Source organism: Drosophila obscura, unplaced genomic scaffold (assembly GCF_018151105.1).
Source record: "Drosophila obscura isolate BZ-5 IFL unplaced genomic scaffold, ASM1815110v1 contig_170, whole genome shotgun sequence".
NCBI lineage: Eukaryota > Metazoa > Arthropoda > Insecta > Diptera > Drosophilidae > Drosophila > Drosophila obscura.
The window spans coordinates 684,018-710,594 of NW_024542758.1; the positions used below are offsets into that span (position 1 = coordinate 684,018).

At 47.7% G+C, this 26,577-nt stretch overlaps 8 protein-coding genes across 10 annotated transcripts; 2 read left to right on the top strand and 6 right to left on the bottom strand.

The window, feature by feature from the left end:
• Positions 1–103: 103 nt before the first annotated feature.
• Positions 104–2,987, bottom strand: LOC111076022. 2 transcript variants are annotated; one of them, XM_022369599.2, is made up of 6 exons: positions 2,011–2,987; positions 1,847–1,950; positions 1,617–1,788; positions 1,358–1,550; positions 1,146–1,297; positions 104–904 (listed from the first exon to the last, which is right to left on the bottom strand). In XM_022369599.2, exons 1-6 carry the CDS (start codon positions 2,242–2,244, stop codon positions 284–286), a joined length of 1,476 nt encoding a protein of 491 aa, XP_022225291.2. In that variant the 5' UTR covers positions 2,245–2,987; the 3' UTR covers positions 104–283. The 2 variants fall into 2 exon arrangements, with proteins under 2 accessions (XP_022225291.2, XP_022225290.2); XM_022369598.2 differs by having other exon boundaries at positions 1,358–1,571; positions 1,629–1,788; positions 2,011–2,986.
• Positions 2,988–3,787: 800 nt separating this feature from the next.
• LOC111076024 (clavesin-1) lies at positions 3,788–8,217 on the bottom strand. The gene is made up of 4 exons (XM_022369603.2): positions 7,988–8,217; positions 4,780–5,234; positions 4,416–4,706; positions 3,788–4,345 (listed from the first exon to the last, which is right to left on the bottom strand). Coding segments are annotated over exons 1-4 (1,005 nt in total). The 5' UTR covers positions 7,989–8,217; the 3' UTR covers positions 3,788–4,087.
• A 1,068-nt stretch (positions 8,218–9,285) lies between these two features.
• Positions 9,286–11,941, bottom strand: LOC111076036 (1,5-anhydro-D-fructose reductase). 2 transcript variants are annotated; one of them, XM_041592201.1, is made up of 5 exons: positions 11,762–11,941; positions 11,489–11,660; positions 11,269–11,437; positions 10,861–11,203; positions 10,377–10,797 (listed from the first exon to the last, which is right to left on the bottom strand). In XM_041592201.1, the coding sequence occupies exons 1-5, from the start codon at positions 11,831–11,833 to the stop codon at positions 10,603–10,605; spliced, it is 951 nt and encodes a 316-aa protein (XP_041448135.1). In that variant the 5' UTR covers positions 11,834–11,941; the 3' UTR covers positions 10,377–10,602. The 2 variants fall into 2 exon arrangements, with proteins under 2 accessions (XP_022225312.2, XP_041448135.1); XM_022369620.2 differs by lacking the exons at positions 10,377–10,797; positions 10,861–11,203; positions 11,269–11,437; positions 11,489–11,660 and adding exons at positions 9,286–9,537; positions 9,603–10,118; positions 10,186–10,353 and having other exon boundaries at positions 11,762–11,905.
• A 1,414-nt stretch (positions 11,942–13,355) lies between these two features.
• On the top strand, positions 13,356–14,392 carry LOC111076028 (kxDL motif-containing protein CG10681). The gene is made up of 2 exons (XM_022369607.2): positions 13,356–13,754; positions 13,811–14,392. The coding sequence occupies exons 1-2, from the start codon at positions 13,588–13,590 to the stop codon at positions 14,292–14,294; spliced, it is 651 nt and encodes a 216-aa protein (XP_022225299.1). The 5' UTR covers positions 13,356–13,587; the 3' UTR covers positions 14,295–14,392.
• Positions 14,230–15,653, bottom strand: LOC111076027 (EARP-interacting protein homolog). Its single transcript, XM_022369606.2, has 2 exons — positions 15,391–15,653; positions 14,230–15,333 (listed from the first exon to the last, which is right to left on the bottom strand). The coding sequence occupies exons 1-2, from the start codon at positions 15,559–15,561 to the stop codon at positions 14,365–14,367; spliced, it is 1,140 nt and encodes a 379-aa protein (XP_022225298.2). The 5' UTR covers positions 15,562–15,653; the 3' UTR covers positions 14,230–14,364.
• A 102-nt stretch (positions 15,654–15,755) lies between these two features.
• Positions 15,756–17,261, top strand: LOC111076029 (ubiquitin-conjugating enzyme E2 C). Its single transcript, XM_022369608.2, has 2 exons — positions 15,756–16,031; positions 16,119–17,261. Exons 1-2 carry the CDS (start codon positions 15,928–15,930, stop codon positions 16,546–16,548), a joined length of 534 nt encoding a protein of 177 aa, XP_022225300.1. The 5' UTR covers positions 15,756–15,927; the 3' UTR covers positions 16,549–17,261.
• Positions 16,718–19,366, bottom strand: LOC111076026 (zinc finger protein 771). The gene is made up of 2 exons (XM_022369605.2): positions 18,738–19,366; positions 16,718–17,991 (listed from the first exon to the last, which is right to left on the bottom strand). The coding sequence occupies exons 1-2, from the start codon at positions 19,245–19,247 to the stop codon at positions 17,266–17,268; spliced, it is 1,236 nt and encodes a 411-aa protein (XP_022225297.2). The 5' UTR covers positions 19,248–19,366; the 3' UTR covers positions 16,718–17,265.
• Positions 19,367–19,620: 254 nt separating this feature from the next.
• LOC111076030 (citron rho-interacting kinase) lies at positions 19,621–25,970 on the bottom strand. The gene is made up of 6 exons (XM_022369610.2): positions 25,516–25,970; positions 25,195–25,439; positions 24,786–25,136; positions 21,818–24,691; positions 21,558–21,753; positions 19,621–21,495 (listed from the first exon to the last, which is right to left on the bottom strand). Exons 1-6 carry the CDS (start codon positions 25,781–25,783, stop codon positions 19,859–19,861), a joined length of 5,571 nt encoding a protein of 1,856 aa, XP_022225302.2. The 5' UTR covers positions 25,784–25,970; the 3' UTR covers positions 19,621–19,858.
• Positions 25,971–26,577: the final 607 nt, after the last annotated feature.

The following is a 26,577-nucleotide window of genomic DNA, read 5'->3' on the forward strand; positions in this document are numbered from 1 at the left end:
TGTGCGGATCATCTTCTGCTGCCGCTGCCGCTGCTGCCGCTGCTGCTGTGTTACACGCCGTCGACGATGAGAAATGAACCAACTTTCCCGATGAAATACTTTAGTGTTTACAATTAAATTTAATAATTTTACGATCGAACAGTAGACACACGTGTGTGTACTGCGTTGAAAACTACACTTTGATTTGGATATTAATTGGCTAAAACGTACGCTATTAACATTGGAAGATTGGCATGGAATTGCTTGGCTTTCGTCTGGGACTGGAGCAGGAGCTGGTGCGCCACTAGTGGTAGCAGTGCCATGCAGCCACCCGCTCGCCGGGCGGAGTCTCCCGGATGAGACGCATCTGCTCCGAGCCCGTGTCACCGGCACGATCCCCTCCGATCAGTACCGTGCCAAGGACCAGTTTCTTGCCCATCTTCTTGGTGGCCAGCGTAACCCGTACGACAATGTTCTCCAGCTGACCCAGACTCCGCAACGGAATGGCTATGGTTCCCTCATTGGCGTCCGTGCCATCGTCCCACTTGGTGGACAGTGACGGGAAGAAGCTGGGCGACTTCCAGGCATCGATGTAGATGCCATGCTCAAATGCAGTGGTCTTCACGTAGACACCCGCACTGGCCGTGGCCTCCAGCTCATCCTTGACTTTGTTGGAGCAGCGCATGCGCGTGGTCGTCACGCGTAGCACGTATCTGCCGGACTCGGCACTGCTGGCATTGCTCATGCCCATCTTCCGCTTCATCTCGGCGGTCATCCGCTGCCAATTGTTCGATGCAGGACCTGCTGCAGGAGTTGGCGTCGCGAAAGGAGTCTCTGCTTCGCCGCCTTCGCCTGGTGTCTGCCCCGCGCCGAGATCGCGCACCTCGAGGGCCAGCTCGACAACGCCTTTGGGTGAGTTATTAAGCTGAAAATAAAGTGCGACAATTAATTTAGCTGTTGCCATTCCAAAATTTGTTTTGTTTGCCCAACTGCAAGCAATCGGAGGCAGCTTTCACTCTGCACAATTAAGGTACATCTCCATTACGTTGAAAAACAACACTCTAGGGGCGTGGTGCGGGGGGGCTGTGGCTCCGTGTCAACACAAGTTGGGGTCAGGTTATTTGGTAACACTCATACGAGTAATTATGTCTTTCTTTCTAACTTACAGTGTTATTGTTGTTGTTGTTGCTGGTGGACGATGTTTTGGAGACTGTCGTCGTTATATCTTTGATGGGAAGCCACAGCTCTTCCGAGGAATAGCAACCAGTTCGTGCATTCCGCTTAAAAAGCTTGGGCTCCAGGTAGCAAGTGACGGAACCTGAAGGAAAACCGATTGGAGAAAATTCGAAGAATGGAATGCCCACTCCGACACACTCACCTATGTTCCGGCGGGACTCACTGATGGTCAGCGGTGGCATGGCATCCCTTGGATTGTCAGACTTCTTCTTCGACTTGCCTTCGTTTGGCTTGCCAAGAGTTTCGGGCTTGGATTCGTTGGGCGTACTACCCGGCGAGGACTCAACCAGGCGCTGCACAAAATTGGAGCTCCTTTCCTTCAGCGAGCGGTATGTCTTGTTAAAGCGATTGAAACTCTGTTAAAATATGAATGTTAGCCGAGGACGGGGCGGATCACTCACTGACTGACTCACTGCGGCAGGTAATTCCAGGAGCGCGTACACAGTGAAGACCACAAATTGGCCGGCAAAAAGTTCGTCGGGCTCGGGTAAGTGATTCGCGGGAGTCGTCTGGTGGGTATTGGTGGAACGGCGGGACAGCATGTCCCGTGCGGAGCCATGTTTCAGTGAAGATCTGATTGATGAGACTTTTAATTTGACTGGCGGGCGGAAAAGCGGGCCATAGTTCTTACTTAATGTCTGGAACCAGTGGAAACTTGAAGTTTTCATTGAACTTTGGCCACGTGTTGGTTTGAATGCTGCTGTCCAAGCGCTTCGTTCCGGGAAATAGCTTCACCTGAATAGCAGCACAATGAGAGTCATTCAAACGATATCGAAGCTAGTTAATCATCATTACCTTAATTAAATAGCCCTGGACGATCTTGAAGCCGAACAGGGAGGGAAGATGTCGGGCGGCTATCAGATGGACATTGAGTTCTGGCACCGCCGTTGAGTTCTTGGCTGCACTCTCGCCGCCAGCGGTATCGATGGTGATCTGAAAGCCAATCTCCGGTTCCAGCACCACAGAGTGGCGGTTGGAGGCCTGAGAGGGCGTCTGTTGGCCCGGCAGCAGGGATCGCAGCTTATTCATGATTGTTGCTCCAATGGGGTTTCTACTCGACTACGCACTGCATTACGGGTCGTGTTCGTCGTTCTCCCTTCCCATTCGATTGCGCAAAGTAACGATAAATTTCCGAAATGACTTAACACCCGCCGGCTCCTCCTTATCTGTGTGACTCGTACTTCGTGCTGATAAAAATCGGAGCTACCTTTGAAGAGAGGAGGTGGTGTGGTGGTGGTGGGTCTCTATCTCTCCGGCTGGAAAGTGCAGCCAGTGTCACATGCTCAGAGAGCAATAAACCCCAAAGCTTAATTCGTACACTGAAACAGCTGTTTGGCCAAAGCTTTCGGTTGGATATTGTGTGTGTGTGTGTGTGAGTATAAAACACTCTCTCGCTCTCGCTCTTGGTCTTGGTCTTGCTCTCCGCTCATTTACTTGCTAAGTAAACTGCTCGTGTCAATAAATCGTGACGATTGGAATTACAGATACTTGTGGATACGCGATGATTCTCCCCAATAGAAAACAAAACATATAAACAATTCTTAGATTTTAATTGTGCATCGGCTCAAATCATGATGCACTCTCTGACACTCTGCCGTTCCAGAGAGTGGATCGCGTTACTACTGGAATTACTCAGCTCGCGGGCTTCTACCTACAGGTAGGTCGAGAATCACTTAAGGTCATTTAGCACAGGCACTGAGCGCGAAAATTAACAACTTAAATTAAGATTGGAGCAGCGGGGCCCACTCTCGGTATGATGCTCATGCTCGCGCGCTCCGATTCAACTGAAAAGTTTACTTGAAAATTACTTCGCATTGCGGCCATATAATAAACGTACAATCATAATGCCGACACACATTCTCACGTCCGCAAGTATGGATACACCGCACACACACACACACACACCAGCACAGGCAAAAGAACTTTTGTCCGGAGAGCTCTCTTCTCTTGTTGCTTTAGAATGCACTAAGATTCTCTCGGGGCGACCGGAGTGGGGCGGGGGGCCGACGACTGTGTCACCGTTATCGCGCTACAAAAGAGCAACTACTTCTTCAGACACGAACTAATTACGATCGCTGGAACGGCACGCCTCGTTCCCTGCGGCTTTGTGTGTTACCCGCAGAACAACATAACCCTCCTCGTGCCGGCTGTAAATGTACCCATAAGTGGATCAGTTTAGCACGGATTGCGCTCAACAACCGAATCAGTATGTCTTCAATGGCACCATACACCCTACTCACGACCCCTGCCCAACGGGTCGGGTGAGCTGTCTGTCATACGAAATGCTAGCTTTTAAATTTAAAATTTCCTGGTACGCATTATAGTAGTACAATGCATTAACTATTTTATGGATCCACTTCCACTTATGGGTAATATCCATAAGGAACTCCATAAAGTGTCTGAATTTAAGGGCCCTGATCCCAATCATATTTTCGGACCCGTTTTGGAGTCCACTTGCGGAACTGTTTTCTGCTTTCTATATCTACCCGCTTACCCGGAATAATTAACGGGTATGCAACGAATACAAAATGAAATATCCAGAACGATTCAAATAATTCAAATTCACAAGAATATATACATATATATTTAAATAGACATTTTGTTTGTAACAGTGCATAACGCATGGATCGAAGATACAACTCGAAAACTCAACTGCAACTTTTGTCCTGTGGCGATACCCCTTTACCGCCGCCTGGCAATCGGTGTCCGCAGAGAGTTCTCAACTGTTTTAGCGGTTACAAAATATAATTTAGTGTTAATGCATTAAATAGGTACGAAAAGTGTGCATGCCCGCGCGTATTTGTCAGTTGTCTCAATGGTAATGTGACCTAATCCTAGCTTAGCCTACGATCAGAGTCCTTCCGAGGGTTGCCTAGTCCACTTCCAGCTTCCTAAAACTACCAACGACTCCGGCGTCCAGGTCGCCGATGTCATTGCCCGCAAAATTGGCCGCATCCTTGGTGATCTCGATGCGCATGTCGTCCAGGGCGAGAATGGCAGCACGGCGCTGCAGCAGCTTCTGTTTGAATTGGGCAATCATCTCCGCCATGGGAACAGTGCCGCCATATTCCTTGGGTAGGATGGCAGGATCTATCTTCGACTTTGACAGGGCATCGACATTTTTGTGGACCTATGGATACGACGGGAATAAAGCGAGCTTAGCGCGGACTGGGAATGTGCAATGGCGGCATTGGACTTACGATAATGCGCTTCTTTAGCTTGTCGCTGAGCATGGATACGCCCAGCTCTATGATTCTGTTGGCGTAGTGGGGTATGTTGACAAAGTGGGTCTCCTTGTGCCGCATGGGTGTCGAGTTCTGGATGCACTTGACGATGCTGCGTAGATCGGTCAGCGACCACAGGCTGACAAATCCCATATTCATGCCACTCTCGTCGTTGATGTACACGTATCCAGCCACCTGCGAGTCCTCGTCGTCCAGCAGGGCCTCGCAAATGAGACTGTGCACACGGGCCATTTGCACAGAAGTGAACTGAAAAGAAATTCAAGTTTTTCAATCAAAATATGCAAAGAGTAGGAGAGCAATGGTGCCACGAGGGTCGTACCTTGTAGGGATCGAACTTAGCGGCCACCGAGAAGATGACCTGACGCCCGATGGCATCCCGCTGCGGCAGCGGCACCAGGTACCCATTCTCGAATATCTCATTTATGGCCGGATCATTGATGTCCAGATGCTGGAACCACTGCGGGAACAGCTGGCGAATGGTCAGATAACGCTCGAGCATCTCGCAGGCCGACGGCACAGAGAACTTTTTTGTGCGTAGAAAGCGCAGCAGGAAGACGGCATCGGTGCGGCATTTCCTGATATGCGGATGCTTGTCGATCCACTCGCGGAACTGGGCGAGCGCCTGTCGACGTATATTCTCGTCCTCGTGCAGCTCCTCCTTGGCCACCACCTTCATGTCGGCACTGAGGCCGCACACATACGGATAATCGTAGTCGCCACCGCTGGCCATGGGGCCATTGAGTTTCGGTTGTTGCAGCACCTCTGTTTCGAGCACTAAGCAACAAAAATGTTGATTGTTGGTTAAAATCGCATTGGCTATTAATTTTCTTGATCAACTAATTGGCTGGTCGGCCTTGAGCACAGACACAGGCCACAGACCACATTGTGGTGTGGTGTCCGCTGAGTCCGCTTGCTCAACCCCGAAACACGCTAAAAATCATCGAACTCTCAAGGGTCACCACAGTTTACTAGCCTACATCTATCTACCTATGGAAATACTTGACTACTCGTATTGTGCAGCCCCAAGTCTTGGATGTCATGGGGCATGGGCATGGGCATGGAGGAGTGCAATGGCTTGTGTGGGTCTCCAGCTGAAGATGATGATGATGATGATGCCCACAATCGATTTGAATATGCATGATGTCTCTTTTTGTTGGCTAATCTGAAGGCGGCGACGACGACGACGACGACGACGGCGTATCATTTCCGTAACTTTCCAGCTGTTTTCTGGTTCCATTGACCGTGACCCAAAAACAGGCCAGGCCCAGGCCCAGGCCCTGGCCAGGCCGCCAGTTTGGTTTTGTTTTGCATATGAAAGCGGCTATCGTTCGATCTCTGCTGCTGCTGTGTGGCTGGGCATGGGCTCTGTTGTGTTGTCATTTAATCGGCATTTAAATTTCTATCCATCCAAAACCCATCCAAAACCCATCCAAAACCATTAAACGAAGGTCAAAAGAGAGATGGACTGGATGTGGATGTGGATGTGGATGTGGATGGGTAACTGCCCTATAATTACGTGTTTGACTTGGTTTGCCTCAATGAAAGCCCTCCTTGCCTGCTGCTGCTGCTGCTGCTGCTTAAGTCCACAGCCACTAAATAAACACCAAAGAGACCAACTATTTTTGGTCAACAAACTGTTTACGAGTCACCACCAGCACCAGCACCACCAGCACCAGCAGCACCACCAGCACATAGCCATGCCATATCTAGACGATTCGAAATCAAGTTTTTTCCACTTTCATGGCCTTCACACAGTTTTCAACGTACAACAAACGAACTGTCCGTCAGTCAGTTCAGTCAGTTCAGTTCAGTTCAGTTCAGTCAGGCTCTGTTGTAAAATTAAACGTGTAACATGCCCTGCTTTGAATACGCTCAATTTATTGCATACCTATGTATACATATATCGTACACATAAGTATACCCCCATTCAGGGGAATGGAAATGGAAATGGGAATGCGAATGCGAATGGCAATGGATTGTGGCAACTCGATCATTTATGGGGACAGACAGCAGCGCAGATGAAGATGAAGATGAAGATGCGGCGATGGCTGTAAACATGCGATTCGTTCGTAACTTTGTTGCTTCTTTTTTTTTTTTTTGCTCTTTGGGCATCCGCTCTGCCAATTAGCCTGATGGTTACATCACAGCATAAAACCTAGCCACAGCCAAAGTACGTTTATACGTACGTCACATAAGTCCAGCATTAAGAGCGGAAAGGTGGAGTGGCGGAGTGGCGGAGAGTGCAGGGCACCAAAAAAAAGACGCTCAAAACAGGTTTGTGCTCCACACACTAACTCTATCCATACTCTTCCTCCAAAGTAAGATATTACTTGCTCAATCCCACCCCATGACCGTGCCCCATTGGCAATTCGTTTGCTTTGGCTCAATTTCGATTTTACGACTCTCAACCGATTTGCATTTGCATTTTAATTTTCATTTTCCTTTCCGTATTATCGTATAGATTGCATTTGCCTCAATTACGGATGAGTGGGCTGGCCTGGTCTGGTCTGGTGCATTGTACGGGCCGAGCTCGTCTGGGCCAGAACCCTAATGTTCGGCGCATGAGTAGCGATTTGTATTCATGTGTCAAAATGATCTCACAGAATCTATTATTCGAAGTTCGAACTGTAATCAGCGGGCTTCATTAACGCCTCATCTGGGATTACAAGTCACAGCACGTCCCAAGGCTATTCTGTGGGTCAGGCGAAACGCCTGCGACTCCATTAGATAGATAGATAGATATGTCTAGATCTAGTATCTGGCTGGCATTTGGCATTTGATTCCACTCCACGCAGACTTCTAGAAGCAGCACTGCAGCCGAGGTTGACCAGAGGAAATCACGTCCACGTCCACGTCCACGTCCATGGGCGTTGCACAATAAAAGTACTTGCCATGAATATTTATACGAGTACTAAGCCAGCCCCACGGACGCAGCACAACTTGCATTTATATGTGTGTTTCCATCCACATTGCGTTTTATGGCGTTGGCCAACATCGGGGGACAAGACCTTGCCAGGCCTTTTGGTGTTGGTTTCACAATTAAGACACCGAACAAAGCCACAAAAGCTGGCTTGGCTACACTCGTAATATAGTAATTGAGTGCGACACTCATCGCTTGGGAAACCATCAACAGCAATGGCTCAATAGTTAGTTGTGCTTGCGCCTGTTAATTGATGCCTCCCAGCTCACTCCCAGGGACCTGATCCATGATCGTAGGTCAAAGTCTCGGTCTCGGTCTCGAACTTAATGTCTCGAACTTCTTCCCTGCCGCCCCACACACGCGAACGAATCCTAAGAGGTAGTAGGTTAAGCCAAGCAAACGACGCATGCCGCAATAGCGTCAGCGTCAGCGCATGCGCAACTACAGACAGCCCCCCGTCTGTCTGTGCCAAGAGTGAAAGCGAAAGTTTTTCTTTGCCTGCTGCACGGGTAAGCTTTTCTTTTACCGAGCATGTGTACCCCACTCCTAAATCCTTTTACCAACTGCTCGTATGTCCCATGGCAAAATTCTGATCCCCTCAACTCACTTTTTGATTCGTTTCACGCACTGGCACTGGGTAGAGGGGGGGAGGTACGCGCAAATGATCGAAATTTCACAAGCAAAAATGTAAGAAATTATATAACAATTTCTGTGTGTTATGGATGGATGTGTGATAGCGCGCGTTGCTTGGGGATCGGTATCGGCTCAGTCAATCTACTGCGCTTTTGGTGCGAGCTCCGCAACTGGCGTCGACGACGATGTGAACGTGGGGACGCTTTGAGCGAAACTGGCGATTTTTGGTTAACTGAAAATTTATTTAAGCCACGCTCTTTCGCCGTTGCCGTTTCCACTCAATTGTCGCTTGAGTCGGAGTTTGAGTGGTGAGTCCAGCCAAGCCAAGCCAAGCCAAGCCGAACCGAACCGAAACGCTGTCGCGGCGCGGCAGCATATTGCGCTTTTGGTGGAACCAACGTAATCTCAGCATCCGTCCCATGAAGAGGGACTAGCTAGCTTCATGTAAGAGCCTTTGTATTCTTGGCCCCCCAAGTTTCTTTTATGACAGAGATCTTTAAGTTAAAAGCTAACACAAAGTTCTAACATTACTTCTACTGAAAGCACGAAATGGGGCTAAGAATCTTCCCCTAAGACAAGCCGCAAAGTGCCATTGGGTTCAGAGGCAAAGTACCAAAAATATTCATTCAGCGCGTGTTTTGTTTTCATTATCTTTTATCACCTGGATGCTGATGCGGTGACGTCAGCCTGAATACCCCTAGGAAGTAGATTACACAGTGTACCGAATAATCCACAAATAATTACTCATCCGTAATGGTAATGGGTGTAAAAACATTTTCATGCATCATTTCGGATCTTGGCGCATCTAATAACTTGCACATGAATATTGCCGAATATATATCCAATTTAGTTCGATCCAGCGATTACCATAATATACCATAATATACACAATTCTGGCCATACATTAATGACTCTACGCCAGTGCTACCCAAGGCAATCATAATCATTATTACTTTTATATAATCCAAGCTATCAAATCATTTCCGGCCCCACAAAGTCTAAAATCTTGGAACAGCAGCCACAGCCAAATCGATATAGACTTTTCCCACTCCCTGTTTATTCTATGTATATAGAATAACATTCGAATTTCATCTTCGCTCTAGGATTTATTTACTTATAGGTTTTCAGCTAGCTGTCAGCTTGGAAGTCGGCAGGTGCTATGGCAAAAGATCTATGCTCCCTGACCTTGGCATAAAATTAACATTTAGGATGATCAAGCATACAATAAAAGTAGTTGTGCACTTAAAAAGTTGTCAGTTAAACCGAATTATGTTTTTATAATCGTATGTAGTTGTTTTATTTTATCTTTTGGCACTTGGTTGAAATTTAAAACTCAATGGCAAACGGATAGTACTTGTGATTCTGGGCCTTAATTAAATTAAGTGGCACCAAACGCTCGCCGCTGTTGAATCCATCGAGCACAGCCATCTCCTCGGGAGTCAGCTCAAAATCGAAGATGTCGAAGTTCTCAGTTACACGGTTAGTATTGGACGACTTTGGGATGGGTATGGTACCCAAATCGATCTGTCACAAAATAAACAATTGAATTAATGCGAGTTGCAAGTTGTAAGATTAATGCAGATTATTACCAAATAGCGAAGAACTATCTGAGGCGTAGTCTTGCCGTACTTTTTCGCTATGGCCACAACATCTGGCGAATAGATATAGTCCGGCTTCTGAGCGTCGGGCTTTGGACGCCCCAAGGGAGAGTAGGCCGTGAGGGTGATGCCATGCTTCTTGCAGAAGGCTGTCAAAGGCTTCTGGTTAAGCCCTGGGGAGCACTCCACCTGATTGGTGACAGGCTTGATCGTGCAGTTGGCCAGAATACGCGCCAACTGTTCGCTGTTGAAGTTGGACACGCCAATGCTGCGCACCAGTCCCTGCTCCACAAGTTTCTCCATGGCCTTGTACGTGTCCAAGTAGTCAATGTCGGTTAGCTCGAGTTTTCCATTGATATCTATGGGCATCAGAGTCTCCTCGTCTATATACTTATACCCAACTGGCATATGCATCAAATACAGATCGATGTAGTCCAGGCCTAAGATTCTCAGCTGCTTGCGACAAATAGGCTCAACGTGGCCCGGATTGTGGTGTGAATTCCATAGCTGTAACATCATTAGACCACATAAAATGGGATTTTTGAATTATTTCCGAATCTCGCAATCTACACACCTTTGTGACGAGGAAAATGTCCTCGCGCTTGACAACTCCATTAGCAATTCTGTCCCGTATGGCTCTGCCCACTTCGACCTCGTTTTCGTAGAAGTATGCGGTATCTATATGACGGTAGCCAATATCGATCGCATGCTTAATAGCAGCCGTTCCTTCCCCGTCAATTGACTGCAAGTAAACAGCAGAGATTTTACCATTAATCAACAGGTAGCTGAAATGTGCTTTGTGCGGCGCATATGGAATGCAATAGTGCGCTTCCTAAGAAGAGGGCGCGTACGTTTCAGCCTGACTACAGTGGATCGAGCGGAGTCGCGTGAATTCACCCATCAAAACAACATCCGAGCATATGCCGCAGAGCAAAGGCGTTTGGCCCAAGAAAGGCACGATCAACTTTGAGCAGAACGAGAATTTATTACATTACAAAGGTGAGTGCTCATATGGATAGTGCTGATGATCTATTGCTTTCACAAACTTCCAGATGCGCAGCCCTCGATTGAGTTTTCCCAGCTGCTGGAGTTCCAGCGGCGTGAGGCAGAAATCAAAGATATCCAGATTTTCGGAAATGTGCAACTCCTGAGCCGCCTTCGGTATGGGTAGCGTGCCAATGTCTATCTGTGGTACAATTATACTAGTTAGCAATCACGAAGCTTTGTTTTAGTTATCTGCTAATTATACCAAATATCTGAGTGCCAATTGTGCAGGCGTCTTGCCATATTTATGTGCGATAGCCAGCACATGAGCATCTGTGTAGAATGAGGGCAAGGCTCGGCAGGATTTGGGACGACCCAGAGGCGAGTAGGCAACTACAGCGATGTCGCGAGCCTTACAAAACTCCATCAATGGCATTTGAATCAATTCCGGGTGACACTCTATCTGCAGCGCCGCTGGCTTGACACGACAGCTCTGCCACAGTCTTTCCAATTGGAGAATATTAAAGTTGGACACGCCAAGGCTTCGCACTAGTCCCAGGTCGACAAGTCTCTCCATGCTCTTGTAGGTGTCCACAAAGTCCACGGCACTACGAAAGGGAGCATCCACCAGATTAGAATCGGCTCGAAGGAAGGAGGGCAGCCCAGAACTCACTTTGTGCACAATTTGTCGCCTTCATGCGGCATTAGATCGTCGTCCGTGACATATTTCACACCAACGGGCGAGTGCATCAGGTACAGATCGATGTAGTCAACGCCGAGCAGCTTCAATTGCAGCTCACACGCGTAGCGCACCCGCTCGGGCTCGTGGTAGATGTCCCAAGCTGTGGGGGGAACCATTTACACACACAGATTCGACTGCATCCTATACCTACGTACCTTTGTAACCAGAAACACCTCACTGCGCTGTATTTTCCTCTTACTTATTAGACCTTTAAGAACTTTCCCGATCAGCCCTTCATTGCGATACAGGTACGCGGTGTCTATAAGCCGATAGCCCGCCTCTAGAGCATAGCGCACAGCATTCTCACAACGTGATTTCTTTAACTAAATGGTACAATGTGCCAAATGCAGCAATAAAGATATGGCAGCGCGCCATTTCTTCCCTCCCAACTAGAAAAAGTAATAGTTACAAATACCCAGCTTACCTGGTACGTTCCCAGTCCCAATATAGGCATTTCGTACCCATTGTTCAACTTTACAGTTGGAGCGAGCTTCATTTTAATATTAAAAAACAAAAATTAATTCCAAACCGAAATCGCAAGACGCCGGCAGAACAAAAATGTGTGGCAGAACTTGTCAGGGGCTAAAATGCCAAACTATTTGACATCCGATATAAATTGCGTTATTTATTTTTTGACATCTTACAGCACTGCAATGGTACATTCATATGTATGTAGATATGTATGTATTACATACAGGATACAGGATGCAGTTCCAAATACCGCAAACGATAATGCTTCCCGCAAAGAGAACGATGAGGAGAGTCCAGCCACATCCACAGCGAGTTCACATCCGATCCTACTCGCTAATGTTACACTACTCGACAAAACCGAACTTTTTTTTCCTCAAGGATCCAAACCGACTTTATCTGATAGATATGGGGCTTTAAATTTTTTTAAAGAATTATGGTTTTTTTTCTATGGCAGAACTTTTTTTTGAAGAATTTTTGAAGTCTGGTATTTTTCTGCCATAGAAAAGATCATCAAACCATTTCTAAGCCCCAAATCTTTAATAAAAAGTTGGTTTTGTTCCTTGAGGAAAAATCGTGTTGACCAGTGTAGTCAAGGCGCCTTAAAGGCTCTGAAGAGAAATGAATCAAATTCATACTTGACAGACGAAATCCATCTCAACATGGACAATTCCTTCACGAGCAACTTTATTGTGCACTGGATACCCGGTCACAAGAACATTGCCATTAATGAAAAGACTGATATACTAGCCAAATCAGCCACTAATGTAGGCAAACTATTTAATATACCCCTAACATTCGATGAAGTAATAAGAAAAGTTAAAATAAAAGTTCAGACGGATTGGAACAATGAGTACAAGGAAATATCAAAAACCAAAGGAATTTATTTTGCGTCAATTTACAATGAAATTCCAGTCAAACCATGGCACTGGGCTCTCGACTGGAGTGCAAAAAACATAAAGGTCATAAATAGACTGTTAATTAATCGAACCTATGATAACGTTTTTTTACACAAAATCAAAGCCAGAAACACCAACATTTGCGAAGTTTGCAACGTTCTCGACAATGCGGAACATGAAATCTTCTCCTGCCTGCTATTATCAGGAAAAAATATAAAATTTTTCATCGCTTTAAAGATCTTAAGGAGCTATTGCTCACAAAGGAGCCTCTTTTTTTTAGAGAATTGGCCAACTTTATTAATGAGGCTAATTTGGAGTTGTGAATCGAAACACACTGGATTATATTCAGGTCGGGTTAACGCGGTGCCAACGGAAGTCACCTTGAGGAGCAACCTTCTGTTTTTCCTACTTTCTGAGGCAACCTTCTGTTGCCTTACACATCTACACCTTCACATACACATCAATCCATTTCACTACTATTTTTTTAAACTCTTACATACGTCCACACTTTAAACTAAGCATCATATTGTTTAAATTATAAGAATATACCAATGCAACACCATGCATGGTCTCATTAACAACCATCGATAGACAAGAAAATATCGACAGCCCCATCATCGAAATGAAGTACCGGACTCATCGTCGTGCGACCATACAATTTCGCAGCAGCGATTAAATACCAAAAAAAAAAAAAAAATGACATAAACAAAGAATTATAAACAATTTGAAACTGATAGCAACAACAGAAGATATCGGTTTTGATTGCATGGACCTCACAGATAATCGGAATTGAAGCCATCACAGTAAAGCAGCAGAGTTTAGACCACAGAAACTCACATCGACATAGTCCAGAAGGTGATTCTGATTCGGACAAATAGGAAACATGAGCCACATTTACAGTCAGGATCCGAACCAATCAGACGATGCAACACCGGACTTGGAGTCCTACACGGGATTTGGTAACACCGCTGCCGAGGCGTTCATTCAGAATTTGGCTGGAATGGTCAATCAGGGCGATGTGGAGACGATGATACGTGCTCAGAAGCAAATGTAAGTATTTTATTAAATTTTAAGAGTCTTTAATGTCTTGAATATATCCCCCTTAGGCTGCAGCGTTTCGAGAAAACCAATGAGATGCTGCTCAATTGCAATGCCCTGTCCCAGAGCCGTTTGAAAAACGCCAATGAGGATTTCAAACGTCACGTAAAGTGTCTGAACGAAATGAAAAAGGATCTGGACTATATATTTCGAAAGATCAGAGTTATAAAACAGAAGCTGCAGCAGCAGTATCCCGCCATATACGCAGACGTCCAGCCGCAGCGAAGCAGTCTCGCCGAGGAGGCTGAAGACGATACCGACTCGAGCGCCAAGAATCCTGTGGAAACGGTTGCACCGGCTGTCAAGGCCCCAGCATCCACTGTTGCCCCGGGGCCCAAGAAAAGTGAAGCGACCATTGAGTATGTTCAGATGGAGGAGGCTGTGGACAACGGCACCGTAGAGATTGAAAACGAACTCATTAAGCGGGTCTGTTCCGTAGAGACTGCGAATCCCAATGACTCTTCCGATTGTACATCGGAGGACACAGGCTAAGCGATTTATTTTTACCTTCAATTCGCTTTAAATGCCCCACTGGGCATTGCATTTAGATAATACAAATAACTTAAAATATAATCTGATACTTATACTGCTTTGGTACCTTTGAGACTATTACCCGACCATCGTAGCTCAAAGATGCAAAGATCCATGGGTCCACATTGCTCCATTCGGCACAGTACACAGAGTCCTCGTGCTGGTCGAATGTCTGAAGTAGGCCATCCGACAGCACTTTGTGCCGCTCCTCAGTTTCCACGCCACCAAAGTTCGCCTCATCTAGGCCAGCCTGGGCCTGCGTCTCCGAGCTAACAGAGCCCGCGCATGTGAGGAGGACCTTGCAATCACTGGAGCTGGATAGGACCAGTTGGTCATGGAATGTGTTGAAGCGGACCGACCACACCCAGTGCGAGTGATCACTCCGCTCAAAAACTGGCGCCTTGGGCATACGGCAGTCCCATATCCGGAGGTAGCCGTCGTCCCCACCCGTCACTAGGTGGCACTGCTTATTCGGATTGCAGTCCAAGTCGCGCACCATCTGGCTGTGGGCATCGCAAATGCTCCACGCGCAGTGCTGTGTGTCGCGCACATCGTATGCACTAAGGCTGCAGTCGTGCAAGGCGAGGAACTGGTGGCCCTGGTGATGATGCGACCATTTGCCGGTGGTAAAGGTTTGCTTGGTACTGCCTGAGCTGGCCACATCGGCCACCACGCGGGTGGAGGCTTCTGCGCGCTGCATAACCGTCACTTTGTTTTCCACCACGCAGGCAAGTGTCTGCTCCTGGCTGGGATGAAATTCAACTGTTTTGACGCGTTCGCCATAGGCTTCTGTGTCCAAAACTTCCACCTGTCCCCAAGGAAGGTATTCCGATTTCAGTTCCTCCCCGTCAGGCAGGCTCAAATCCTCCGGTAGCGTTAAAAGTGCTGCATGCGCCAGGACCTGTGCCCCCTTTTGGACATTGTAGACAGATGCCAGCAGGCGGGAGTCATGTGGACAACTGTTTAGCTTCCAAACCTCGCCCAGTGCGTGCTCAAACACCTGTAAACATAGTTTGGATCGTTTAAATACGCTTTAAATATGTACGTATGCAGTTACCTTGGCCTGTATGGAAGCCTGCTGCTCGTCGTAGGAAATCAAATGCAGCTGATTGGTGGGCTTCAGGGAGTTTGTGGCAATAAAAAAGCTAACCTCATTGCTTTCGCCGTACTGGGGCGTGAGGGCACGAGCCTGCAACTCCAACCCGTAGATCAGGCTGTTTTCATCCATTGCCAGCGGCTAATATTGTTGATTTGATTATATGTAAATAATACACTTTGCATCTACATATATGTACATATGTATGTAATATTTATGTACATACATACATACACATATGTGAGCAACGAGTAGTGTGCGTTGTTGTACCAGCTGTCACTCGTCCGATTGAATCATAATACAACCCTGTGCACGCCCAAACCAACACTGTCATCTACTGTACTGTTTTAAAGTCATAGTCGAACACACACAAGTGCAAAACGAAAATATATAATAAACTGAAACTGAAATAAAAAGGAAGCGTATTCTGGCCGTGCAACTAAATTTGTATTTGAATAAAATCAGTAAAGCCAAACACTAGATACACATCGCAACGCAATGGAACAGAACATCAGCCCCGAACAGAGCGGCGGATCTGGAGGCAGCACCAAACACACCGATGACTCGATGCCAGTGAAAGACAATCATGCCGTGAGCAAAAGGTAAGGCGCCAATTCTGTCCACGTAAATGCAGTGATGGTGATGCCAACTGACCTGGCCATATTCTTCTTATGCATCGCATCGTATAGACTGCACAAAGAACTAATGAACCTGATGATGGCCAACGAGAAGGGAATCTCAGCCTTTCCGGATGGCGAGAACATCTTCAAGTGGGTCGGCACCATTGCTGGACCATTGAACACTGTCTACGCTGGGCAGACGTACCGGCTGTCTCTGGACTTTCCCAACTCTTATCCGTATGCGGCGCCAGTGGTGAAGTTCCTGACATCTTGCTTTCATCCCAACGTCGATTTGCAAGGATCCATTTGTCTGGACATATTGAAAGACAAGTGGTCGGCCCTGTATGATGTTCGCACCATACTGCTGTCCATACAGTCACTGCTGGGAGAGCCAAACAACGAGAGTCCACTGAATGCGCAGGCCGCGATGATGTGGAACGACCAGAAGGAGTACAAAAAATACTTGGACGCCTTCTACGAGAAACACAAGGACACCTAAGCAGATATCCGTCACAATGGTTGTGGCGCCTCGTAGCGGTCCCATACTGGATCCGCTACCTCTCATCCTATGCTCATATTGCGGCGTATTTATTTACATATAGTGCAAGCGACTCCTCCATTCATCTCCCACTCTGACCCCACATAGTACACAAACCACAAACCCACTCCCTTCATATAGTTTCTGACGATTTTTGTTTGGCAAATGTGCATTGTCATTGATAGAGACAGAGACAGAGAAAGAACAGATCAGATCAGATATTCGGATGATGTTTATTATTATTATTTTTTCAAACAAATTACTGATTTATGAATGTGTCATGGTATGGTAATGATGTAATTTTAAATCTGTCCGTTTTTTAAGCTTAAGCGTAAATTTTAGTTAATTGTTTTTATACATGATTTTGAGATATGCAAGCATAGCAAATCAATCGATACCACCCGACTTACATATTGTACTTGATTTGATTAATGCGGTTATGCTGCGCCGGCAATGATGTGAATGTTAGCTAATTTTAAAAAACAACTCTCCCCGAAAACACCTACTCACTCATCGTGCAAGTATTTCTCAAGATTATTCTATGCAGGCCTTTATTTTCCATCTACCTAAATGTAATAATAATAAATTTTTAGTAATTCGAAAATCATTGTAACTAGTTGAGTTGGCTTGAAAGTTATTGAAAACCACACATAAATAAAACAACAAAATACTAACTACTTATTCCCTAACGATCTGAGCTAAGGATCGATCCTGTTTCTGCCGTGCACCACCGGTGGTGGCACTCGAATGCTTTTTTGTACGGTGTACGGCCAGGGCCGCTCGAGACCGGAAGATGCGTCCGCATTTCTTGCACCGCAATAGACTCTTGCTGCTGGTATGTCGTCGCTGCAGGTGATCCACCATGTTTTGCTTCGTGTAGAAGCGCTGGCCACAGAACTGGCACACGTGACGGCGCTCATCCATGCTCCTGTGCACCCATTGGTGGCGTGCAAGGTTCGCCTTTCGCGCATACGATTTCCCACACCTGTCGCACATGTGCATAGAGGCTGGGGGCTCCTGCTTCTGTTGACTTTTGTGTTCCCTCTTGAAGTGGTAGTTCAGACTGCGCGAAGCTCTGTAGACCTTATCGCACCTGGGACACGGATAAGTTATGCTCTGAGTGGAGCCCAAGTGCTTCTCGCGCAGGTGTGATTCAAGGAGGTTTGCTCTTGCGTAGCTCCTGCCGCAGTGCACGCACGTGTGAGGAGCTATGCCATCGTGTTTCTTCATATGTGCCTCGAGCGATGCGATTTTGTAGAAGCCCCGATTGCATTTGCTGCAGTTAAGCGTATATCTCAGTCCCTGTTTGCGTTGCCCGGGCACATTTTGCCTTGACGATATGGGAATCTTCTCCCTTCCAAGATTTTTCTTTGCACTTTCATCCTCAATAATGTACACTTCCTCCTGAAATTAAAGAGATACGAATTTATTTAGTCAATTCAATTGAAATCTGAGCTCTTTATTACGATTGATGATTGTACATGCTATACATAATGTGTGCGTGCGCCCATATCCGTCTTAATTAACAATTTTCACACCCTGACTATAGCTTTCGGTGGAGGAAACCAGAAACTAACCCCCCTAACGTTTTTCTATCAGCTAACTTGCCTAATCTTATCGTTTCTGTGGGATCGATAGAAACACTGGCGGAGATATACTCATCTTAAAACAAGCCAAACAATATGTACAAGCTGTTCATTGTCATTTCCTTATGTAAAGCATAAGGATAAGCAATAAGCAATTATCTATTCAATTATCCTACAAGTAGGAGTGCCTGAATATCCAGAATATAACATGGTCTAAAGCTGGCTGTGATTGCACTTGCTGTTTCTGCCGGAAGTCCTACTGAATTCAGATTAAATAGTCTCCGGGGGTCACACCGTACCTGTTGTGTGAAGCCAGATTGAATTAACGGCACTGATATCATACTATTTATTATAAAACTAGCCCCCTTTTGATAGTAAGTTATCTCTTAACTGATTCGCTTCTCAACTATAATCAAAAATAGAGTCCCCGACACACGCCTGCTTTCGGCGCTAGGCAACCAAACTAAGCAATGATTGTGATTAGATTGGAGCACACAAACCTTTTATATCGAGCACATATGTATACTTTATATGTATGTATGTATAGTGTGCATGAAAACTCACAATATCTTCGATTGATTCTGCGGGTGTCGCTTCCTCCCCATCGCATTGTATGCCTTCCGAAAGAGTATCATATTCTGGCAGAATGGAGCTAGTTGTGTTGGTTACATCTTGCTCCTGGATGGAGTTATGGACGGTATCCTGAGAGTTTACCACCGCCAGCAGCTTCTCAAAGTTCCTGGAGGACTCTTCGCACATGCGTTGAAAGTCATGGAATTTCTGCACCAACTGGTAGCAACATTCGCAGATGCTTTTCAGCACCAGCTGCTGCGTTACCAGTTGTTCCTCTTCCTTCGTCTGAATGTGCATGTCCGGGTCGCCACCGGTGCAGGCAAAGTATTTGGTCGCCAAGCCTTTCTCGCTGCATAGGTCGTAGGACACATCCTCGGTACGAAGTAGCACCAGGCAGGCCCGGCATAGCAGCATCTTGCTCGCTTCCTTTTCAGTTCCTGCGACTGTAGTGGAGTCCGCAACTGCACGACGCGCGCGATGTTTTGCTTTTGATTCAAACATCGTCGTCGACTACGGCGCACACACGGTGCCGACGGCATAGAATAAATTGAAATCAATTATCACAATTTACAGTAATGCTGCAGTTTCGTATCCAGAGAGCGGACGGAGACCCACACAAACAACATAGCGACAGAGACACGGAGACTGAGACAGCGACAGCGACAGCACCACCACTTTTACTATGCGGGACATTCATTGAAAGCGCCGCCAGAAAAAGCTGGCTGGTAAGCTTTTTCAATCTCAGTGGCGAAAGTTTCCCGCACTAACTGTTATTTAAACCAGCGTTGGGTGCCCATTTTGAATTTTTTAATAAGTCCAACAATTGTGGCATCGTTTTGTCCAAGAACAAATCTCGGGAAGAAATCACCATCTATTATTCGAAAATGCTTTTATTTGTGTATTAATTCGCACAAAGTTGTTAAAAATATTTAAAATTAAATGAAGGAAAAGCGTTCCTTGCTGCAACGTTTCCATAAAAGTCATCGACAGGCGTGGATCGATTACAATTTTTACTTAAAATTAAAAGTATATATGTAGATATATTTCTGTGTGTGAGGCCATCTTCCCTGCACTTGCCAGATAAGTAATTGAACCAATCTGTATGCATATTCTCATATACTATCCATTGTCATTGCCGATCCCAGAGTTACGGATGTGGCCACGGACGAAATCGTCTCCATTGACACGTTCAGCTTGTGTTTGAACGCCTGCAGAGTATCCAAGTGGTAGATTCTTTGGGATCCAGTAGCACAGGGCTTCTGGTCGAGAGCCAGAGCGTAAAGGTTGACGTCGCCACTGTTTGCCAGCAGCGTAGACATGTAGTGAGGCAAGTAGACGCGTTGCAAGTCCGGGGAATCGGAGCTCTCAGAGTTCACGTCGGTGTCGGCAAGTTCCCTGCTGAAGGATCGATGGAGACGCATAATCTGCACGCACTGGTAGTGGGATATGAAGAGAAAGGGTTCGCGGTACACAAATCCCGTGGGCGCATAGACCCAGCTCAAGTCGTAGGGACGCGAGCGACAGCCAAACTCATCCACGAACACACCGCACTCGGCGAAGCACAGCAGGTATTCCTGCCGTGAAATGCGCACAGCCATGAGGGGCTGGCATTTGGCGGTGTTCTGCATTGACTTATCCGCCAGGTCGACAAACTCCTCGGCCGCATAATTGTCGAGATCGATCTCGTAGAACATGTCCGAGGTAACGATGGCGGAGTGGCGCGTAAAGAAGATCGAGGTGACCGGCGTGGCAGTGTCGAGAGCACGAACGGGATTGAATTTATGCAACTTGTGGTCGTACTTCAAGATGACAATGCGAGTGGTGGTGGCTGCTATGGCCACAGAGTCCAGGGCATTCTCCGCCTCGTTGGAAATCAGGACCAGCTTCCACTTCTCATCGGCCGTTCGGTTGGCAGACGGCAGCTCAATGGCCGAGGTCTCGAGCACGGGCCTGTGGCACGCACTGGAGCTCTGGCAGCGCGACTCCAGCTGCCGATAGTCGCACTGATACAGCTTCTCCGCGACGGTTCCCACCATGATGGCCTTGGCCAGGCGTGTGCAGATGGACATGCAGCTCACGGACTCGATGCCCGCAATGTGGAGCAGTCGCTGCGTGTCCACATGGTAGGCATACAGACCAGTGCTGCAGCCCAGCAGCAGCAATTGCTGCTCCGCCACCTCGAATGCGCAGTTTACTTCGAGATCCTTCCCGTGCTCTTGATCCACTTGGGCATCCGAGCTGTACACCAACGTTCCAATGTATTCCCCGCTGGCCACGTTGTTTGAGCTGCAGCTATCCACGCTCTCGAGACCGCTGCTCGTCACAGATGCAGCCACACTGATTGCATCAGCCGCTGGCGGCGCACTTGGTTTGGCCGCACCGCAATCGCCTTGTACGTTTGTGCGGCACTTGCGATGTGCAGCATCCTTGCACTCCTTGCAGCGCCAATAAGGCGAGCCGGCGATGATGCTCAGCTTGCACACCACACAGTCCGGAGAACTTGTCTTTGATTCCTGCAGTGCCAGCTCGAAGCGGTGATGGGACTGCTCCTGCTGCTCCTGCGGCTGCTGTCCCACAGTCTGTTTCTTCGAATCCTTCTCTGCTGTGGTGGTAATCTCTATCTGGCTTTTGGTGCGTTTCAAAGACGACACCTGCTTGCGGGGGGAGCGTGGAGTGACGGCAATGCTGACAGGTCTCTGCTTGGCCTGATCTCCCAACGATTTGCGTGGGGAGCGAAGGGTGGCAGTTCCTGAAACACCATAAGACATATAATTGTAACAATAAATACTTGAGACAGGCGATGGGACCTACCATTGAGCTGCGCTAGTTGCTCCTTCAGCATGGCCGAGTTCTTTTGTTCGCGGCGTAGTTCTTCGCGCAGGGCTCGATAGAGAATGGACGATTCCACATCATTGGAGGAGATGTTCTCCTTGTTGCCATGGCTCGTACCAAACAGCTTGTCCGCCAGGGTTTTCTTCTTTTTCGCCGACAGATCTTCTACTTTGAGCTGCAATTTAGAGATTGAGGAGGTTGAGTTTCCAAGGAGATCTAATCCTTCAAGGGACACCCACCTGCAAGTAATCGATCAACTTCTTGTGCTGCGCCAGCGTTGCCAGTGCCTTGATGTCACGCTGCACATAAAACTGTTCCTTTTCGGCCATCGTGTCCTGCAGCTCATCGATCTCCGTATGCAGCTCCGCTTGAGCGGACTGCAGCGCGGCTATCTCGGCCTGTAGGCTGCGCACCTCCTCCTTCTTGTGGAAGAGCTCGCTGAGGATGCGTGCATTTTCCTCCTTCAAGTTGAGCAATTCCCGTTCGCAGTCGGCGCTCTGTGCCAGATAATTCGAGTTCTGGCCATCCAAAATATCCACCCGATCTTGTGTGGCAAATAGAACGTTTGTCTGCTCAACCAGTTGGCTCTGTTGGGCAATCATCTTCTTGTGCTGCTCCGTTAGATTCTGCTTCAGTTCCTCCAACTCCGAGGTGAGCACTTGAGCACGCTGCTCGGCCAGCCGCTTGCCGGCCTCTATGCCGGACAGCTGTTGGCGCAGCTTCGTCAGCTGGTCGTTTCGCTCGCGCAGCTTCACATGGCAGGCGTCCAGTTGGGTCTGCTGCGCCTTGTTGCGATCCTGCTCGGTCTTCAGCATGGTCTCCACCTCGGTCAACTGGTTATCCGTCACGCTGCAGGCATACTTCAGCCTCTGGAAGTTCTCCGTCATTGCCTTAAGCTCTCGCTGCAGGTTGTGGCTCGAGTCACTGGCCGCAGTGCTGTTGTCACGCTCCTCTTGCAGCTGACGCTGCATGCTCTTGTGCTCCAGGACCAGGCCGTCGAAACGCAGTTGCATCTGCTGCAGCTTCTGGCGCAGGCCAGTCTCCTGCTGCTCGAGCTTGTGTACGTTGGCCAAGTGCTCGATTATTTCCGACTTGCACTTCATGCGCTCCTGCTCGGCCTTCTCCCACAGACGGTGCTCCTTCATAACATCTCGCTTGGCCGTAGCCAGTTCCTGCTTCAGCTCCTCGATGCGTGACTCTCGCTGGCGCGTCTCTTCCTGGGAGGATTTGAGCATGCGTTGCGATTCCTCTTGGCCATTTTGGGTCTTCTTGATGCGATCCTCGGTCAGCTCCATGCGACGCGCCAATAGTTTCTTCTCAGACAGGGCTTCCTCCAGCTGCTTTTCCACCTTCCACAGTGAGAGATTAGCCGCCCTCGCTGCCTGACGCTCAACAATCATCTGCTCTCGCACGGCCGCCAGCTTGTCTTCAAGTTTTTCATTCTGGCGTTCCAGCATGTCGCCTACTGAGGAGCCATTTCCCTGCGATTTTGTGGGGGAAAGACTCTGGTTCTGCTCGTTGAAGCGCTCCAGCATCTGCTCCAATTTAGTGACCAGAGTTTGCAGTTGATCGGCTCGGACCTTCTGCTGGCTTTCGCCCTCTTTGGCCGCCACCAAGTCGGCCCGCAGCTGGTCCTCGATGGCATTCAGTTCGGTCAGCGACCCAGGTGCTGTGTTATAAGGGGAAGCGTTAGAGGCCAGCGAGGATTCAGCCATGTGACAGCGGCATTCGGCCAGCTGCAGCTCGCGTTCCAAGCGCTGGCATTCCGCTCTCGCGTCCTGAGATTCATTCTCCTTCAGCCTCAGCTTCGACTCGAGTTTGGCCTTCTCCGCATGCAGCTCATTATTTGAGGCTATCTCGTTGTTGAGACGCCTCAATATGTCCTCGATGTTGCGCTCTGTGGCGTGCTTGGCCTCTTGGGTGGATTTGCCAGAGCTAATCGATTCGTCCAGTTCCGTGCGAATGCCCTGCATCTCCAATGTCAAACGGCGATGCGAGTCCTGCGACTCTCGTATCTTCTTGCGCAGATCCGACAACTTCTGCTCGTAGGACTCGGCCATCTGGCTCTTTTGCTGCTCGTGCCCGGCATCCGCTTTGATGGTCTGCTCCTTCAGCTGCTTCAACATATCCTTATAGTTTTGCAGCTTGGCTGCCAGATGCTTGCATTCGTCGCTCTTGGCAATGAACTCCAGCTCACGGGCATCCATTTTCTGCAGCGTGGAGGCCAGCTCTTGCTTTTTCTCGGCCAATTGCTTTTCGTAGCGCTGCTCGGAGGATATCTTTGCCTCTTCGTACTTTTGCCGATTCAGCCGCAACAGATCCGTGATGGTAGACTCCTTTTTGGACCACATTTCCTCATCCACTTTGGCCGAACTCTGGAGTGTCTTGATTTGTGTCTTGCAATTGGCCAACTCCATAGTCTTGTCCTTGATTATTTGCTGAAGCTTTTTTATTTCCATTTTAGCATCCAGCACCACCTGCGACTTGTTGTCCGTTTTCTTGAGCGACTGCTGTGCCCGCAAGAGATCCTGCTTCAGCATGGAGATCTCAGTCTCACGCGACTTGAGCCTCTGCTGCAGGTCCTTCAGTTTCTCCTGCAATTTGTTGGCACGCGCCTCGTCGCCAGAATCGCTATTCGGCGGCTTGTCCATATGCACAAAGCTGTAGCCCAAGAACGGCAGATCCTTGCCACTAAAATCATGCGATTTCATGTTCGCAGTGAGGGACTTTTTACCCACCAGATCCCTGCGAGACTTGTGCCGCGTGCCATCCTCAAAATTGGACGTATCATCGTCCGACCTGATGGTTGGGATAATGGGCGGCACCTGGGAGCGCATGCAATTCCACTGAATATCGTCAAAGAAGGGATGTTTTTTGATGCGATCGTAGGACAGACGGTTCGATGGGTTTGTGACCAACGATTCGATCAGATCCCTGTAGTTCTTCGAGACCTTCAGTTCGCTGGGAAAGCTGATCAACTCCTTCAGGTGGCTCTCCTCGCAGTGCGAGAGTATCTTGGAGTAGGTCTCGTGGACGTTGTCCTCGTGAAACGGCGTCGTTTCGCACAGCAACTCATAGCCAATGATGCCCATGGACCAGTAATCGCAGCTAACCTGAGGAAATATAATTTTGAAGGATGAATATCTTTGGCCCAACACACCAACACACAAGTGCTCTTCAGGTCTGCGAACATACAGCCGCACTCACATCATGCATCGATTTTGATAGTTTGTAAGTGGAGATGGTCTGCAACAGCTCCGGGGCTATGTAGTCCGGTGTGCCCACGGGAGAAAGGCTCAGCACATGCCCGTCTCGATCCAGGGCAGCCGCATTACCAAAATCGGCCAGTTTGATGTGCCCAAAACGATCAATCAGTATATTTTCGGGCTTAATATCGCGATGCACATAGCCCATTTCGTGCAGTGTGTGCAGGGCCAGGGTCAGTTCCGCCAGATAGAAGCGCGCAAGATCCTCGTCAAAGGGTCCATGGCGAGACATCAGGCTGAGTAGATCTCCGCCAGGCATATATTCCATGATCAGATATAAACTGTCATTGTCCTAGGGATTGTGCCACTCGATAAAGTAATAGTTGAGGTAAAACCCAAGCAAAACTCACCTGGAAGGCATACTGCAAATTAATCAGCCACTCGGAGTTGCGCGCCGACATTATGTCGCGCTCCTCCTTCACCTGGGAAGTGGTCACAACAGACTTTTTAATCTTCTTCATGGCGTATATGTCAGACGTCTGACGCTCAACCACCAGATGAACATTTCCGAAATATCCCTGGCCAATAAGCGCCTTGATGGTGAAGTCTTCGGCATTGACGCGCAGCTTGCGGGTCTCTTCGACAATGGGGCGGACTAAATGTGTAATAGGGATATGGAAATGTAGTGGAAGAACGGCCTGCATAGCGACACAATGCAGTGGTATACATACATTTATTGACAAACTCGGAAATATTGCGATCGCGCTTCTTCAGGGCATCCTTGTCGCATTCATTGTACAGCAAACAGAATGCGTCAAGCAAGCCTTCGCGGGATACAGCCTCGGCAACAGCTGCACTTGTGGTACTCACGGGAACAATGCTGCGTCGGGCATTGCCGCTAGAGCCTGATGGCTTCTGAGTGACGCCAACTCCCTTGCCGAGTATTAAATTATTTAGGCGCGTCGTCCGCACGCTAATTGGATCGCGCTGGGGTGGCATATTGACATAAGAGACTTTACTTAATGTACACAAGCTAATTAATGTATTTTCACATGTATTTTTTTAGCATTTCTTCGTTTGCACAGTTTGAAAATGACGAGTTTTGAATGGCGAACACAGGGCTGCATAGCCACACGCAGTGTTGCTTTGAAACCGATAAACAAATGGCCTGCAGGAAATGTATATAACCACGAATAAATGCCCAAAGATCAATATTTACATTTAAAGCATAGTATCCAGCACTGCGGAATCGAAAAATTCCTGTCAAACTCCATATAAAAAAAAACTGTGACAGGAATGTTTCGTTTACGTATTCCTGGAGTGTATATCCAGCAAGACGATAGTTGCCTATCGGGACCGTGTGTGGACTGAGAGAACAGCTGATATACCCAGCTCAGGAATATATACTTAACAATTCTTCTTGAAGTGAATGGTGCAAGATGTAGGCATAACTGTCTGCAAAACCAAAAAGAGAGATGAAAATTATGCTTTTTTGTTTTGCAACAATATATGCCGCCACCAACACAATAACTTCATCATCAGAGTGCATTTTTTTCCTTTTTTAATTTTAGCAGAATTTTACAGTTGTCTCTGTTTACAAAACACAGCTGATTCATCAACCCTACTTTAGCTATGTTCCACACCCTCACGGAATAACTAGAAAATTTCTTGCCGCAATTTTCCGCGGTGCTGGAGACAGGCCTTAATAATCAAGTATTTGCCGATAAAATGCATTTAAGTGCTATGGAATTTATTGATTATTTATTTATGCGGCATACTTGCCCAAATCTTCT